The 17,869-nt window shown below is 45.9% G+C and overlaps 1 protein-coding gene across 4 annotated transcripts in view; it reads right to left on the bottom strand.

The window, feature by feature from the left end:
- rnf157 (ring finger protein 157) overlaps positions 1-17,869 on the bottom strand; it is a 102,571-nt gene that overhangs the window by 57,190 nt on the left and 27,512 nt on the right. For all 4 annotated transcript variants that reach the window (XM_073026506.1, XM_073026508.1, XM_073026509.1 and 1 more), the window contains one exon: positions 12,544-12,587. In XM_073026506.1, the coding sequence (XP_072882607.1) occupies positions 12,544-12,587 (44 nt within the window). The remainder of the gene's footprint in view (positions 1-12,543; positions 12,588-17,869) is intronic.

Genomic DNA, 17,869 nt, shown 5'->3' with positions numbered 1-17,869 from the left:
TGCTCTGTCATTCCATCATGGCTGATCCCAGATCCCACTCAACCCCATTCACCTGCCTTCTCACCATATCCTTTGATGTTCTGACCGATCAGGAAATGATCAACTTCTGTCTGAAACATACCTTCAGCCTTGGCCTATACTGCAGTCTGCGGCAGACTATTCCACAGATTCACTACTCTATGACTAAAAATTCATCCTTACCTCTTTTTTGAAGCTGTGCCCTCTAGTTCAGGATTCCCCACCGTAGGAAACATCCTCACACATCCACCCTACCTAGTCCTTTCAACATTCAGTAGGCTCAATGAGATCCTCCCCACATTCTTCTAAACTCCACAGAGTACAGGCCCAAAGATGCCAAATGCTCCTCATTTAACCAGGTCACTGTCAAGATGTGTCTGGTAACCGGGACAGTGTCAAGCTGTGTCTGGTAACCAGGAGAATGTCACACTGTGTCTGGTAACTCATAGACTGTCAGGGTGCACCTGATAACCGGGACAGTGTCAGACTGTGCCTGGTATACGAGAAGGTGTCATACTGTGGCTGGTAACCAACTCAGTGTCAGAATGTGTCTGTTAACCAGAACAGTGACAGACTGTATCTCGTAAATGGGACAGTGTTAGACTGTATCTGGTAGCCACGATGTGGTCAGGCTGTGACTAGTAACCAGGACAGTATCAGGCTGTATATGGTAATCAGGTCATTGTGAGGCTGTATCTGGTAACAAGGACATTGTCAGATTGTATCCAGTAACTAGGGCAGTGTCAGACTGTATCTGGTAACCAGGACATTATCAGATTGTATCTGGTAACTGGGACATTGTCAGGCTGTATCTGGTAAATGGGACAGTGTCAGACTGTATCTGGTAAATGGGACAGTGTCAGGCTGTGTCTGGTAACTAGGACAGTATCAGACTGTATCTGGTAACTAGGACAGTGTCAGACTGTATCTGGTTACTGGGGCAGTGTCAGACTGTATCTGGTAATTGGAGCAGTGTCAGGCTGTGTCTGGTAACTGGGACAGTGCCAGACTGTATCTGGTAACTGGGACAGTCAGACTGTATCTGGTAAATGGGACAGTATCAGACTGTATCTGGTAACCGGGGCAGTGTCAGGCTGTGTCTGGTAACTGGGACAGTGTCAGGCTGTGTCTGGTAACTAGGACAGTATCAGACTGTATCTGGTAACTAGGATAGTGTCACGCTGTGTCTGGTAACCAGGACAGTGTTCATAAGTCCTAAGACTTAGGAACAGAATTAGGCCATTGAGCCCATCAAGTCTCTCCACCATTCCATCATGGCTGATCCCAGATCCCACTCAACCCCACACACCTGCTTTCTTACCATATCCTTTGATGCCCTGACCGATCAGGAAACTATCAACTTCCGCCTCAATTATACGCAAGGTCTTGGCCTCCACCACACTCTGTGGCAGAGCATTCCACAGCTTCACTACTCTCTGGCTAAAAAAATTGCTCCTTACCTCTGCTCTAAAAGGTTGTCCCTTAATTTTGAGGCTGTGTCCACTAGTTCTGGATACCCCACCAGAGGGAATATCCCCTCCACATCCACCCTATCTAGTCCTTTCAATATTCAGTAGGTTTCAATGATCCTCCCACATTCTTCTAACTTCCAGTGAGTACAGGCCCAAAGCTGCCAAACACTCCTCATATGTTAACCCCTTCATTCCCAGAATCATCCTCATGTATCTCCTTTGGACTCTCTCCAATGACAATACATCCTTTCTGAGATAAGGGGCCCAAAATTGTTGACAATGCTCAAGTGTGACCAGACTACTGTCTTACAAAGCCTCAGCATTATCTCCTTGCTTTTATATTCTATCCTATTTGAAATAAATGCCAACAAAACATTTGTCTTCTTTACCACATACTCAACCTATAAATTAACCTTCCGGGAGTCTTGCATGAGGACTCCTAAGTCCCTCTGCACCTCTGATGTTTGAATTTTCTCCCCATTTAGATAATAATCTGCATTGTTGTTCCTTTTACAAAAATGCATTATCATACATTTGCCAACACTGTATTCCATCTGCCACTTTTTTGCCCATTCTTCCAATTTAAGACCATAAGATACAGGAGCAGAAGTGGGCCATTCAGCCCATCGAGTCTGCTCTGCCTTTTACTGATGGCTGATCCAATTCTTGAGGTCATCCCAACTCCCCTGCCTTCTCCCCATACCTTTTAATGCCCTGGCTAATCAAGAACCTATCTATAGAACATAGAATAATACAGCACAGTACAAGCTCTTCAGCCCACAATGTTGTGCCGACATTTAAACCCTGCCTCCCATATAATCCCCCACCTTAAATTCCTCCATATACCTGTCTAGTAGTCGCTTAAATTTCACTAGTGTATCTGCCTCCACCACTGACTCAGGCAGTGCATTCCATGCACCAACCACTCTCTGAGTAAAAAACCTTCCTCTAATATCCCCCTTGAACTTCCCACCCATTACCTTAAAGCCATGTCCTCTTGTATTGAGCAGTGGTGTCCTGGGAAAGATGCGCTGGCTGTCCACTCTATCTATTCCTCTTAATATCTTGTATACCTCTATCATCTCTCCTCTCATCATCCTTCTCTCCAAAATGTAAAGCCCTTAATCTCTGATCATAATAATAAGCGTCTTAATAAGCTGGTAAGGAAGGCAGGCTCTGTCGTGGGCAAAGTACTGGAGAGTTTAACATCGGTAGCTGAGCGAAGGGCGCTGAGTAGGCTACGGTCAATTATGGATAACTCTGAACATCCTCTACATAGCACCATCCAGAGACAGAGAAGCAGTTTCAGTGACAGGTTACTATCGATGCAATGCTCCTCAGACAGGATGAAGAGGTCAATACTCCCCAATGCCATTAGGCTTTACAATTCTACCGCCAGGACTTAAGAACTTTTTAAAAGCTATTATTAATGCTTTTTGAGACGGTGATTTAGATGCATATCATATTTTTTTTACTGAGTTAAGTATTGTATGTAATTAGTTTTGCTACAACAAGTGTATGGGACATTGGAAAAAAAGTTGAATTTCCCCATGGGGATGAATAAAGTATCTATCTATCTATCTATCTATCTATCTATCTATCTAATGCATACTCTAAACCAGGCAGCATCCTGGTAAATCTTCTCTGTACCCTTTCCAATGCTTCCACATCCTTCCTATAGTGAGGTGACCAGAACTGGACACAATACTCCAAGTATGGCCTAACCAGAGTTTTAGAGAGCTACATTATTACCTTGTGACTCTTAAACTCTATCCCTCGACTTATGAAAGCTAACACCCCATAAGCTTTCTTAACTACCCTATCTACCTGTGAGGCAACTTTCAGGGATCTGTGGACATGTACCCCCAGATCCCTCTGCTCCTCCACACTTCCAAGTATCCTGCCATTTACTTTGTACTCTGCCTTGGAGTTAGTCCTTCCGAAGTGTACCACCTCACACTTCTCCGGGTTGAACTCCACCTGCCATTGCTCAGACCACTTCTGCATCCTATCAATGTCTCTCTGTAATCTTCGACAATCCTCTACATTATCTACACCACCACCAACCTTTGTGTCGTCTGCAAACTTGCCAACCCACCCTTCTACCCCCACATTCAGGTCGTTAATAAAAACCACAAAAAGTAGAGGTCTCAGAACTGATCCTTGTGGGACATCACTAGTCACAACCCTCCAATCCAAATGTACTCCCTCCACCACGACCCTCTGCTTTCTACAGGCTTTAAATGCACCCAATGACTTGGCTTCCACAGCCACTCATGGGAATAAATTCCACAGATTTACCACCCTCTGACTAAAGTAATTTCTCCACACCTCAGTTCTAAATGGACGTCCTTCAATCCTCAAGTTGTGCACTCTTGTCCTATACTTCCCTATCATGGGTAATAACTGTGCCATATCTAATCTGTTCAGACCTTTTAACATTTGGAACGTTTCTATGATATCATCCCTCATTCTCCTGAACTCCAGGGAATACAGCCCCAAGAGCTGCCAGACATTCCTCAAACAGTAACCCTTTCATTCCTGGAATCATTCTTGTGAACCTTCTCTGAACCCTCTCCAATGTCAGTATATCCTTTCTAAAATAAGGAGCCTAAAACTGCACACAGTACTCCAAGTGTGGTCTCACGAATGCCTTAAAGAGCCTCAACATCACATCCTTGCTCTTATATTCTATACCTCTAGAAATGAATGCCAACATTGCATTCGCTTTCTTCACAACTGACTCAACCTGGAGGTTAAACTTTAGGGTATCCTGCACAAGGACTCCCAAGTCCCTTTACATCTCTGCATTTTGAATTCTCCCCCCATCTAAATAATAGTCTGCCCATTTATTTCTTTCGCCAAAGTACATGACCATACACTTTCAAATATTGTATTTCATTTGCCACTTCTTTGACCATTTCTCTAAACTATCTAAGTCTCTCTGCAAGCTCTCTGTTTCCTCAACACTACCCGCTCTTCCACCTATTTTTGTATCATTGGCAAATTTATCCACAAATCCATTAATCCCATAGTTCAAATCATTGACATACATTGTAAAAAGCAGAGGTCCCAACAGCGACCCCTGTGGGACTCCACTGGTAATGGGCAGCCAGCCAAATTTATTCCCACTCTGTTTTCTGCCGACCAGCCAATGCTCCATCCATGCTAGTAACTTCCATGTAATTCCATGGGTTCTTATCTTGCTAAGCAGCCTCCAGTATGGCACCTCATCAAAGTCCTTCTGAAAATCCAAGTACACCACATCCACTGCATCTCCTTTGTCTACCCTGCTTGTAATTTCCTCAAAAAATTGCAGCAGGTTAGTCAGGCAGGATTTTCCTTTCAGGAAACCATGCTGGCTTTGGTCTATCTTGTCATGTGCCTCCAGGTATTTCATAATCTCATCCCTAACAATTGATTCCAACAACTTCCCAACCACTGATGTCAGGCTAACAGGTCTATAGTTTTCTTTCTGCTGCCTCCCATCCTTCTTAAAGAGTGGAGTAACATTTGCAATTTTCCAGTCATCCACTACAATGCCAGAATCTATCAATTCTTGAAATAAATTTGTCTAAGTCCTGCTGCAATCACATTGCTTCCTCAGCAGTACCTACCCCTCCACCTATCTTTGTATCAATCACAAACTTTGCCACAAAGCCATTACTTCCATTATCCAAATCATTGACAAACAATGTGAGAAGTAGCGGTCCCAATATTGACCCCTGATAAATAACACTAGTCACCGGCAGCCAACCGTAAAAGGCCCCCTTTATTCCCACTCGCTGCCTTCTGCCTGCCAGCCATTCCTCTATCCATGCCAGTATCTTTCCTGAACACCAAAGGATTTTATCTTGTTAAACAGCCTCATGTATGGGACATTATCTAATGCCTTCTGAAAATACAAATAAATGACATCCTCTGCCTCTCCTTTGTCTACCCTGCTTGTTACTTCCTCAAATAACTCTAACAGATTTGTCAGGCGAGATTTTCCTTTAACAGAAACCATGCTGACTTTGACTTATTTTACCATTAGTCTCCAAGTACCACGAAACCTCATCCTTAATAATGGACTCCAACACTTTCCCAACCACTGAGATTAAGCTTACTGGCCTACAATGTCCTTTCTTTTGTCTTCCTCCCTTCTAAAAGAGTGGAGTGACATTTGCAACCTTACAGTACTCTGGGGCCATTCCAGAATCAAGTGATTATTGAAAGATCATGACCAATGCATCCATTATCTCTTCAGCAACCTCTCCCTGGACTCTGGGATGTAGTTCATCAGGTCCAGGTGACTTATCCACCTTAAGACCTTTGAGTTTGCCTTGCACTTTTTCCTTTGTAATAGCAATGGCACTCACTCCTGCTCCCCAACACCCATGGTCCTCTGGCATACAGCTAGTGTCTTCCACAGGGAAGAGTGATGCTAAGTACACATTAAGTTCATCTGCCATTTCTTTGTCCCCAATTACTACCTCACTAGCATCATTTTCCAGTGGTCCAATACTAACTCTCACCTACCTTTTACTCTTTATATAACTGAAAAAAAAATTGTATCTGGCTTTATATTATTGCATGTTTGCCCTCATATTTCATCTTTTTCCTTCTTATAGCTTTTTTAGTTGCCTTTTGTTTGATTTTAAAAGCTTCCCAATCATCCAGCTTCCCACTCACTTTTGCTACCTTATTTGCCCTTTCCTTGGTTTTTATGCAGTCCTTAGCTCCCTTTGTGAGCCACAGTTGCCTACCCCTGCCATTTGAGAACTTCTTCCACTATGGGACATATCTATTCTGCGCCTTGTAAACTCTTCCCAGAAACATCAGCCATCTCTGCTCTGCCGTCATCCCTGCCAGTATCCCCCTCCAATCCACCTGGGTAAATTCCTTTCTCATGCCTCTGTAATTCCCTTTACTCCACTGCGATACTGATACATGTGAGGCAGTGTCAGTAACCTAGAGAATGTCAGACAGTGTCTGGTAACCAGCACTCTGTTTGGCTATGTTGGTAACGGGGAGTGTCAGGTTGCATCTGGTAACCAGAACAGTGGCAGGCTGCGTCTGGTAAATGGATCCATGTTAGCCTATCTCTGGTAAACAGGAGATTGTCAGGATGTGTCTGGTAACTGGGACATTGTCAGGCTGATTCCTGAAACCAGACTATCAGGCTGTGCCTGGTAACCAATACAGTGTTAGTCTGTGTCATGAAGTGTTTTGTGACCAGAACATTGTCAGTCTGTGTCTAGTAGCCAGGTCAGAGTCAGTCTGCATTTGTTAACTAGGTCAGTGTCAGGGTATCTGGTAACCAGGAGAACATCACGCTGTGTCTGGTAACTGGGAGAGTGAGGCAGTGTCAGTAACCTGTAAAGTGTTAGGCTGTGTCTGGTAATTGGGACAGTGTCAGGTTGCATCTGGTAACTGGGACAGTGTCAGATTACATCTGGTAACCAGGACTATGTCAGGCTGTGTCTGGTAACAGGGACATGGTCAGGCAGTGTTTAGTAACCGGGACTGTGTCAGTCAGTGTCTGGTAACAGAAACAGTGTCAGTCTGAATTTGGTAGCCAGGTCAGTGTCAGGCTCTATCTGGTAACTGGGAGAACGTGAGGCAACATCAGTAACCTGCAAAGTGTCAGTCTGTATCTAACCTGCACTCTGTTAAGGCTGCGTCTCGTAACTGGGACTCTGTCAGGCTGCATCTGGTAACCGGAACAGTGGCAGGCTGTGTCTGGTAACAAGGTTGTTTTTAGGTTTTGTCTGATAACAGGGACCTGGTCAGGCCATGTCTGGTAACCAGGACTGTTTCAGGAGATTAAACTATAAGACCATAAGACATAGGTGCAGATTTAGGCCATTCAGCCCATCGAGTCTGCTCTGCCATTCAATTACGACTGATTCTTTTTTCCCCTCCTCAGCCTCAATCTCCAGCCTTCTCCCCGAAACCTTTGAATCCATATCCAATCAGAACCTATCAATCTCTGCCTTAAATACACCAAGCAATCTGGCCTCCACAGCTGCCTGTGGTAATAAATTCCACAAATTCACCACTCTCTGGCTAAAGAAATTTCTCCACATCTCTGTTTTAAATGCATGCCCCTCTATCCTGAGGCTGCACCCTCTTGTCCTAGACTCCCCCACCATGGGAAGCATCCTTTCCACATTTACTTTGTCAAGGTCTTTCAACATTCAAAAGGTTTCAATGAGATCCCCCTTCATCCTTCTGTGAGTACAGACCCAGAGCAATCAAATGTTCCTCGTACAATAACCCTTTCATTCCCGGACAGCACATTTTTTTTAAGATGAGGGTCCAAAACTGATCACAATACTCAAGGTGAGGCCTCACCAGTGCCTTATAAAACCTCAGCATCACATTCCTGCTCTTGTATTCTAGACCTCTTGAAATAAATGCTAACATTGCAACTGTCTTTCTCACCACTGTCTCAATCTGCAAGTTAACCTTTACAGTGTTCTGCACAAGGACTCCCAGGTCCCTTTGCATCTCAGATTTTTGGATTTTATCCCTGCTTAAAAAATAGTCTGCACATTTATTTCTACTACCAAAGTGCATGACAATGTGTTTTCCAACATTGTATTTCATTTGTAACTTTCTTGCCCACTCTCCTACTCTAAGTCCTTCTGCATCCAATCTGTTTCTGTGTCCCTCCACCAATCTTCGTGTCATCTGCAAACTTGGCAACAAAGCCATCTATTCCATCATCTAAATCATTGGTATACAAAATAAAAAGAAGCAGTTCCAACACCGATCCCTGCAGAACACCACTCATCATTAGCAGCTAACCAGAAAGGATCCTTTTATTTCCACTCACTAAATCCTACCAATCAGCCAGTGCTCTAACCATACCAGTAATACCATGGGCTCTTAACTTGGTAAGCAGCCTCATGTGTGACATCTTGTCAAAGGCGTTCTTAAAGTCCGAATATACAACATTCACTGCATCCCCTTTATCTATCCTATGTGTAATCTCCTTGAAGAATTCTGGCAGGTTCATCAGGCAAGATTTTCCCTTAACCATATAACCATATAACAATTATAGCACGTAAACAGGCCATCTCGGCCCTTCTAGTCCATGCCAAATGCTTACTCTCACCTAGTCCCACCGACCTGCACTCAGCCCATAACCCTCCATTCCTTTCCTGTCCATATACCTATCCAATTTCGGTTAAGGAAACCATGCTGACTTTGTCCTGTATTGTCCTGTGTCACCAAGTACTCCATGACCTCATCTCTAACAATTCGACACCAACATCTTCCCAACCACAGAAGTCAAGCTAACCGGTCTATAATTTCCTTACTGCTGCCTTCCTCCTTTCTTAAAGAGTGGAGTGACATTTTCAATGTTCCATTTCTCAGGCACCATGCCAGAGTCCAATAATTTTTGAAAGATCATTACTGATGCCTCCATAATCTTTACCGCTACCTCTTTCAGAACCTTAGGTTGCAGTTCATCTGGTCTTGGTGACTTGTGTACCCTTAGGTCTTTCAGCTTTTTGAGCACGCTTCTCCCTAGTAATAGTAACTGCACTCACTTCTTTTCTCTCACATCCTTCAACATCTGGCACAGTGCTAGTGTCTTCCACAGTGAAGACCGATGCAAAATATTCATTTAGTTCACCTGCCTTCTTGTTCCCTGTTATTATTTCTCCTACTTCATTTTCTAGTGGTCCTATATCCACTCTCACCCTCATCACAACAGTGATCAGGTTGATCTCCAACAGAGACGAATCAGTGTACAGAGCAGAAGTACAGAACTTAGTGAGCTGGTGCTCAGAGAGCAACCTGTCTCTTAATACAGCAAAGACTAAGGAGCTAATTATCAACTTTGGAAAGTCACGGAATGACGGGTACGCTCCAGTCTACGTTAATGGAGACACTGTGAAGAGAGTGTCCGGTTTCAGGTTTCTGGGAATATACATCTCAGAAGACCTTACTTGGTCCACTAACACCATAACAATAGTTAAGAAAGCACAGCAACGCTTGTTTTTCCTCAGGATGCTGAAGAAAGCTGGTCTACCTGAACCGATGCTGGTGACATTTTACCGCTGCACCATAGAGAGCATCTTAACAAACTGCATCTCTGTGTGGTATCTCAGTTGTACAGCAGCTGATAAGAAAGCACTTCAGCGGGTCATCTCTAGAACACAGAAGATCATCGGGACACAGCTCCCAGCCCTGGAGGACACCTACAGCTTACGCTGCCTAAGGAAAGCTACAAGCATCTGTAAGGACAATACACACCCATGCAATCATCTGTTCGAACTTCTTCCATCTGGCAGACATTATAAGATTTTCCATGCTCGCACTACCAGACTGAAAAATAGCTTTTTCCCCAGAGCTATAACTGCTCTGAACCAATTGATCAAGCATCATCCATGAATTGTTATATTGCTACTTTTAATACTGGTTTTATGGCTGTCATGCATCTGAGTTGCGCTTTTGTACTGCTGGACATTGCTTGTACTGGCTGGTTACTTGATTTTATTTATTGTTTATTTATTTGTTGTTTTATAGCATTGAGTACGAGGGTTGAAAACTCATTCATTTCATTTCTCTTTTATTTTTTTACCTACTTGAAAAAGCTTTTACTATCCATTTTGATATTGTTTGTGTTAGGGTTAATGTTAGGGTTAATTCGAGACTGCCATTACAGGTCAGGAGTGGCTCACGTAATGAGAGGGAGGGGGGAGCGAAACTGGGGACCCCGCTACACCAAAACTAACAGTGTCACGCGATTCAGTAAACAAAAGAAACAGGTAACTCGTGAGCATATGGCTGCGGGCCAATAAGATGGACACAAGTGCCCGATATTACCTAATATGTAGCGGGGGGTTGTGCTGGGGGGAAAAGGGATATAAATAAGAGCAGATTGTAAGGGGAAGTCGGAACGCGCCTTCTCCAGCGACTCCGTCGATTCGCTGTACCAGTTTCGAATTCTGCAATAAACCTAAGTTTTGTAATATTCCGGTGTTGGTTGTCTCTCTTCCTAAACGAACACAGGGCAGAATTTCAAGCCCAATATTTGCTAGCTTGCTTTCATATTTCATCTTTTCCCTTCTAATGATTCTTTTAGTTGCTCTCTATGTTTTTAAAAGCTTTTCAATCCTCTATCTTCCCCCTAATTTTTGCTATGTTGTATGCCCTCTCTTTTGCTTTTACATTGGCTTTGACTTCCTTGGTCAGCCACGGGTGTAGTATTTTGCCATTTGAGTATTTCTTTGTTTTTGGAATACATCTATCCTGCACTTTCCTCATTTTTCCCAGAAACTCACACCATTGCTGCTCTACTGTAATTCCTGCCAGCATCTCCTTCCAATTTACTTTGGCCAGCTCCTTCTCATACCACTGTAATTTCCTTTACTCCACTGAATATTGCTACCTCAGACTTTACATTTTTCCTATCATTTCAAGTTGGACTCAATTATATCACGAGCACTGCTTCCTGAGGGTTCTTTTACTTTCAGCTCCCTAATCACCTCTGGTTCATTACATAACACCTAATACAGTATAGCTGATCCTCTAGTCGGCTCAACAACAAACTGCTCCAAAAAGCCATCGTGTAGACATTCAACAAACTCACTCTCTTGAGATCCATTTCCAACTTGATTTTCCCAATCGACCTGTATGTTGAAATCTCCCATGACTGTCATAACATTGTCAGGCTGTGTCTGGTAACCAGGTCAGTGTCTTGCTGTGTCTGGTAGCCAGTTAAGTGTCATGCTTTATCTGGTAACCAGGTTGGTGTCAGGCTGTGCCTGGTAACCAAGACCGTGTCAGGCTGAGTCTGGTAACTGCGTCTGTGTTAGTCTGCATCTGGTAACCGGAACCATGTCAGGCTGTGTCTGGTTACTAGGTTAGTGTCAAGCTGCATCTGGTAACCTGGAGAGTGTCAGGCTGTGTCTGCTAACAGGGACTATGTTAGGCTGTGTCTAGTATCCAGAACCATGTCAGGCTGTATCTGGTAACCACAATGATGGCAGGTTGTGTCTGGCAACCAGGTTAGTGTTGGTCATTGCTTTGACCAATACAGGAACATTCTGATTCATGGAAATGAATAAACAGTCAACGTTTTGCACCAAGACCCTTCTTCGGTACTGGAAAGGAAGGGGGAGGACGCCAGAATTAAAAGGTGGTGGGTGAGGAAAGGGAGAAGGGGGCTAGCTAGAAGGTGAGAGTGAAAGCAGGAAGCTGGGAAACGGAAAGGGCTGGAGAGGAAGAAAGTTGATGGGATAGGAATGTGGACCATCGGAGAGAAGGAAGGAGCAGGTCGCCGGGGAAGGTGATCGGCAGTTGAGAAAAAGAGTTAGAGGAATCGATGTTCACTCCATCAGGTTGGAGGCTACCCCAGACAGAATATGAGGTGTTGCTCCAGCAACCTGAGGGTGGCCTCATTGTGCCACAAGGGGAGGCCATAAATCGACAGGTTGGAATGAGAATAGGAAAAGGAATTAAAATAGTTAATGCTAATGCTAATCATCGACTTCTTGTTCCTCTCCATTTACGCTGCCTAACTTTCTGAGTTCCTCCGGCATTTTGTGGGTGTTGCTCTGGAATTCCAACAATTGAATAGCATTTCTAATTGTCCAGACCTCAGGCATGGTGCCTGATGAGTGGGAGTCTACCCCTCCTCCCTACCATCACTATGACTGGGGTGCCACATTGTGGACGATGAACAGTGACCTTTCATGAGCATGCTCCTTCTTGTTGTTCATCTGCATATTGTTGCCAACTTCTGCAATGAACTCACAGTGCTTTCCTGTGCCTCCAGAAGTGGATTATCTCTTTCTGACTGCACCGCAGCACCATGTCCCTTCTCTCCGTACATTCCCAGGGAGTATCATGGATATCCATCCACTGTTCTTTTCCTCCTCAATCTCTTCCCTTCCCCTCAAATTTTTTATCTGGTATCCGCCCACCCATCGTTTCCCAGTATAAGCCCCCATCCCCTAGCATGCTCTCCCTGCCCCACTTCACTCCATACAGGAAGCGTCACTGCCCCTCCCACAGTCACCCCCGGCATTGCACCAACTGGGGCACGTACCTTGTCGAAGGTGGTCAGGAGCACGTGAGAGTGGCCCATGTGTTCTGTGGGTTAGAGAGGGAGTGAATGAGCAGGAAGACCAAGAGCACACCCCTCTCCTCCCCTCCCCTCCCCACCGCATCCTCGAACCCACAGACACTTCCTGACCTAGAGACTCCATTCCCCACTCCTGCTCTTTCCCTGCTCCCCCACCACCATCTTTCCAAATGCTCCCAACACAAGGAGAATGCCCGTCTCCCACAGATCATCACTCCCTTCCCCATAAACTCCTGTTGCCCAAAGATTGGACGCTTTCATGGAACACCAACCCTCCACCCTAGGATATTGCTGTCCGCTGGAGGTGTGCCCTGATGTACCCCTCTCCTCATGCTGCCCTCCCTGGCTGATGTGCCAGAAATAGCCTCTGCTCTGCTTCCTCCAGTGTCTGTACCAGACCCTGACCCACACCTTGGCTTGCGCGATGAGGGTTTGGTTGAGCCTTGAGGAGTCATCGTGACTGGTCCGGGTGGAGACCAGTCCGGGTTGGCATCTGGTCGGGCAGGTGGCGTCTGGTCTGGATGGTGACTGGTCGGGCAGAAGGTGACTGGTTTGGGCGGCGTCTGGTCCAGGTTGCGACTGGTTGTGCTGATGGTGAGTGGCTTGGGCGGTGTCTGGTCCGGGTGGCATCTAGTCAGGCAGATGGTGACTGGTCTGGGTGGCGTCTGGTCCGGGTGGAACTGGTCAAGGTGGCATCTAGTCCGGGTGGCCTCTGGTCAGGCAGGTGGCAACTGGTCGGGCAGAAGGTGACTGGTTTGGGCAGCATCTGGTCCGGGTGTCGACTGGTCCTGGTGGCGTCTGGTCATGCAGATGGCATCTGGTCCGGGTGGTGACTGGTCGAACAGATGGCAACTGGTGCAGGTGGTGTCTGGTCCGGGTGACAACTGGTCCAGGTGGTGTCCGGTCGGGCAGATGGTGTCTGGTCTGAGTGGTGACCGGTCCGGGTGGCAACTCGTCTGAGTGGAGACTGGTCGTGCAGGTGGCGTCTGGTCCAGGTGGTGTTTGGTCTGGGTTGTGCCTGGTCGAGCAGATGGTGACTGGTTTGTGTGGTGTCTGGTCAGGGGGTCGGTGCCTGGGCCAGGTAGTGTCTGGTGCAAAGCATTAATCCCAGTCTATAGTGAGAATGCCGTGGGCAGTCCCAATCTCCATTGGTAAGAAAGGGTGGAGCTGTATGGGGAAGTGGGGGGTACAGAGCAGGTTCACTAGCTGGTTCCTGGGGTGAAGGGTTCATGTATGAAGAATGTTTCAGGAGATTGGGACAATATTGACTTTAGAAGAACAAGAGGTGAAGTGATTGAGAAATGTTTCAGACAGACCTGAACGGGGATGTGAGCTGAAAAGATATTTCTTCTAGCAGTGCATTCTGTAACAAGGGGTAGATGTTTAGAATGTTCAGTGGCTATGGTAGAGGGCAATAAATGGGTCTGCAGAGCGGGGGCAAGGTTTGGGGGAACAGCCAGAAAGTGGAGCTGAGGCTGAGGAAGAGCATTCAATTTTTTCAGAGAAATTTGGAATATTGGAATCTACAGCTATTTGGAATATTGTGCTCAGGTCTGCTCACCTACCTACAGGAAAGATATCAATAACAGTGACAGAGTACAGAGAAAATTTACAAGGATGTCACCTGGACTTGAGGACCTGAGTTATGTGGAAAAACTGAATAGGTTAGAACTTTATTCCTTGGAACATAGAAGATTGAGGGGACATTTAATAGAGCTATACAGTAGATAGGGTAAATGCATGCAGGCTTTTTCCTGATGGGATTACAACCAGAGGTCATTGGTTAAGGGTGAAAGGCGAAATAGTTAAGGGGAAGATGAGGGGAATTCTTCACCCAGATGGTGGTGAGAGCATGGAAAGAGCTGCTGCAGAAGGAATGGATGAAGTGAGGGGTTGTGGAGGGCTCTGGTTTGGGAGTGGTGGAGTCTGGTCAGGCAGGTGCTGTCTGATTCTGGTGGTGTCTGGTCTGGGTGGCACCTGGCATGGACTAAGTAGGTCAAAGGGCCTCTTTCTATGCTGCAGTGTTTTATGACTGAGTTGTGCAGCACAGGAATATGTTCTTTGACTATTGGTGTCTGTGCTGACCACTCTTCGACTGTCTGGCACTAATCCCACTTGTCTGGATTGAATTTATCCATCTCCCTCCTAGCCTTGCTCATTCCGGTACCTGACCAGATGCCTCGTAAATGTTGTTACTGCTCCTGCCTCCAGTACCTCCTCTGGCAGATCAGATACCCACTATCCCTTGAAACCTTTTGAAACCTCCCACCAACCAGCTTAAACCTATGCACTCTAGTTTCATATGATGGGTAATGAACGCATCTCTCTCTGTTTCATAAACCTCTGTAATGTCACCTCTCAGCCTCCCTCACTTCTAGGTAAAACAGAACAGACCTGCACTATCCAATCTTTCCTGACAACTCAAGCCCACCAATCCTTCCAAATCTTTTCTGGACCTTCTCTAGCTTAATCTCTGAAATGTAGTGACCAGAACTGCACACAATACTCCAAACTCAGCTGATTAAGTCCAGTGCAACTCAGTCCTGAAGCCAGGTCTCAACAGTACTGTCAACACTTCCTTTCCCTGGTCGGCCCACTGAGTTCCTCAAGCAGTTCACTATTAGCCCAGGTGTGCCAAACACCATCTTCATCACCCCCCCGCCCCCTTTACCTTTGTTATCAGTTTCAGGGAACTAGGAACCTGTCCCTGGGTCTCTGTTCTACAACACACCCCAGAGACATGTGTTTCACCGTGTACAACCTGCCCAAGGTTAATTTCCCAAAATGCATCACTTCCCACTTATCCAAGATCCAAGTTGAATTCAGATTGAGTTGGTGGTAAGGAAGGCAAGTACAATGTTAGCATTCATTTCGAGAGGACTTGTATGCTGAGGTTTTATAAAGTATTGATCAGATCACACTTGGAGAGTTGTGAGCAGTTAAGAAAAGATGTGCTGGCATTGGAGAAGGTCCAGAGGAGGTTCACAAGAATGATCCCCAGAACGAAAGGGTTAGCATATGAGGAGTGTTTGATGGCTCTGGGACTGTACTCACTGAAGTTTAGAAAAATGAGGAAGGATCTCATTATAACCTATTGAATATTGAACATAATAATAGACTCCAACATCTTCCCAACCACTGAAGTCAGGCTAACTAGCCTATAATTTCCTTTGTTCTGCCTCCCTCCCTTTTTATAAATTGGAGTGACATTTGCAATTTTCTGTCCTCTGGAATCATTCCAGAATCTAGTGATTCTTGAAAGATCATTACTAAAGCATCCACAATCTCTTTAGCCTCCTCTTTCAGAACTCTGGGGGGTAGCCCATCTGGTCCAGGTGACTTATCTACCTTCAGACCTTTCAGTTTCCCAAGCATTTTCTCTCTAGTAATAACAACTACACTCACTCTACCCCCTGATATTTTTTGAACTTCTGGCATCCTGCTTGTGTCTTCCACAGTGAAGACTGATACAAAATACTTATTAAGTTTATCTGCTATTTCTTTGTCTCCTATTACTACATCCCCAGCATAATTTTCCAGCAGTCCTTTCCTCATTCCCAAGAAGGCAACCTGTCTTCTTCAGCCTTTTGTGGACTTGTATTGAGATTTTGAGACACCGACATTGGGCCTTCAATTACCATAGCAGACTTGCAAATATTTGCAGACCAGAATGCACTGGGAAATGGACCTTAACTTCCAAACTTTCAATTCAACCCTTTGTTCTCCACCCTTGGCATTGACCACAGGACCTGTTGAAGCCCTGTGCACTGCGTCTCAATCTCAAAGCTTCTAATGATGGGACCCCGAACACCAGGTTTTGAATTCTGGTTTCACTGTTTCATAGATCCAAGGTTTATCAACAGATCCTATTTCTCCTGCCCGCACAGAACTCACCAACCCACAGACAGCTCAACGACCCTGGCCAGGGGCTACCAGCCTTCGTTCATGCTTGTCTGTTGGCCCATCATTTGGCTGGACATTCTGGCCTGGTCCATAGATGGCACAGGTCTGCTTCATTGTCCTTTGAATGCAGAGCAGAGACCTAAGACTCTGCCCTGTCCTCTAACTCCTCCACATCTTTGTACACACTAACCTGTCCCCTAACTCTCCATCCTGTCCCCAAAACAATCCCACAAGCCAAAAGAAACACTAAGAAACAACTAAACTGAGCTGCTGCCTCAACGTACATCACAGTTTAGCATCATCTTGGTCATCTTGCGGTAGTGATTGAGGTGCAGGGGGTAGGTTTGATTTTGGGACTAGGGTTGTGATTGAGAGCTTGTTAGGGTTGGGATTGAGAGGGTGTTAGGGTTGGACAGGGACTTGGGATTTGTGGTTGTGTTAGGGTTGAGGATGAGGCAAGTTGTGTGATGGGGATTGAGGTAGAGGACTGGTGTTGGAGGTTGTGGTTGGTGTTTGGGTTGGGGGATGCAGTTCTGGGATTGGGGTGAGCATTGGGGTTTGGGGTTGGGGGTAGCAGATTGCAGGTCAGGGTTGGGAGATGTAGTTGAGGTTGGGGTTGAGGGCTGTAATTGGGGTTTTGGTTGGGGATTGGATTTGGGATTGGGATTGGGGGTTAGGATTGGGGATTGGGATAAGGTTGGGGATGGTGTTGGGTGATGCAGTAGGGAATTGAGGATGGGGTTGAGCTTGGGTGATCTAGTTGTGACTGGGGTTTGGGCTGGGGATTGGACTTGGGGTTGGTTGTGTTGGGTGGGGATTGGGGATGGGGTTGGGGATTGGGGAAGGGGTTGGGTGATTAGGTTAAGGATTGAGGATGGGGTTGAGGTTGGGGGGATGGAGTTGTGATTGGGGTTTGGGTTGGGAATTGGACAGGGTTGGTCTCATTGGGTGTTGGGATTAAGAATGGGATTGGAGATGGAGTTGAGCTTGGGGGATGGACGTAATTTGGTTTGGGTTGGTCATGTTAGGGGTTGGGATAGGGTTGGGTGATACAGTTGGAGGATGGAGTTGGGAGATTGTGGTTTTGGGGTTGCGATTGGGTTGGTTTGGGTTTGGGGATTGGGGTTAGGGGATTGGGATAGTGTTGGAGTTGTGGGTTGGGTATCAGGGATTGGAGTTGGGGATGGGGATTGCAGGTTGCAGAATGGGAATTGGGTTTGGGGTTGGGGTTGGGTTGCAGATTGGGGGCTGGGGTTGTAGGCTGATGTTGCAGGTTGGAAATTCGGGTTGTGGATTGGGGTTGTGCATTAGGGTCTGGGCTCAGGGATGGTGTTAAGAGATCGGATCAGGCTGATGACTACAGATTAGGGTTGGAGTTGGGGATTGC

The sequence above is a fragment of the Hemitrygon akajei genome, chromosome 22, assembly GCF_048418815.1.
Source record: "Hemitrygon akajei chromosome 22, sHemAka1.3, whole genome shotgun sequence".
Classification (NCBI taxonomy): Eukaryota; Metazoa; Chordata; class Chondrichthyes; order Myliobatiformes; family Dasyatidae; genus Hemitrygon; species Hemitrygon akajei.
This window is presented reverse-complemented; position numbering and strand designations above follow the sequence as displayed.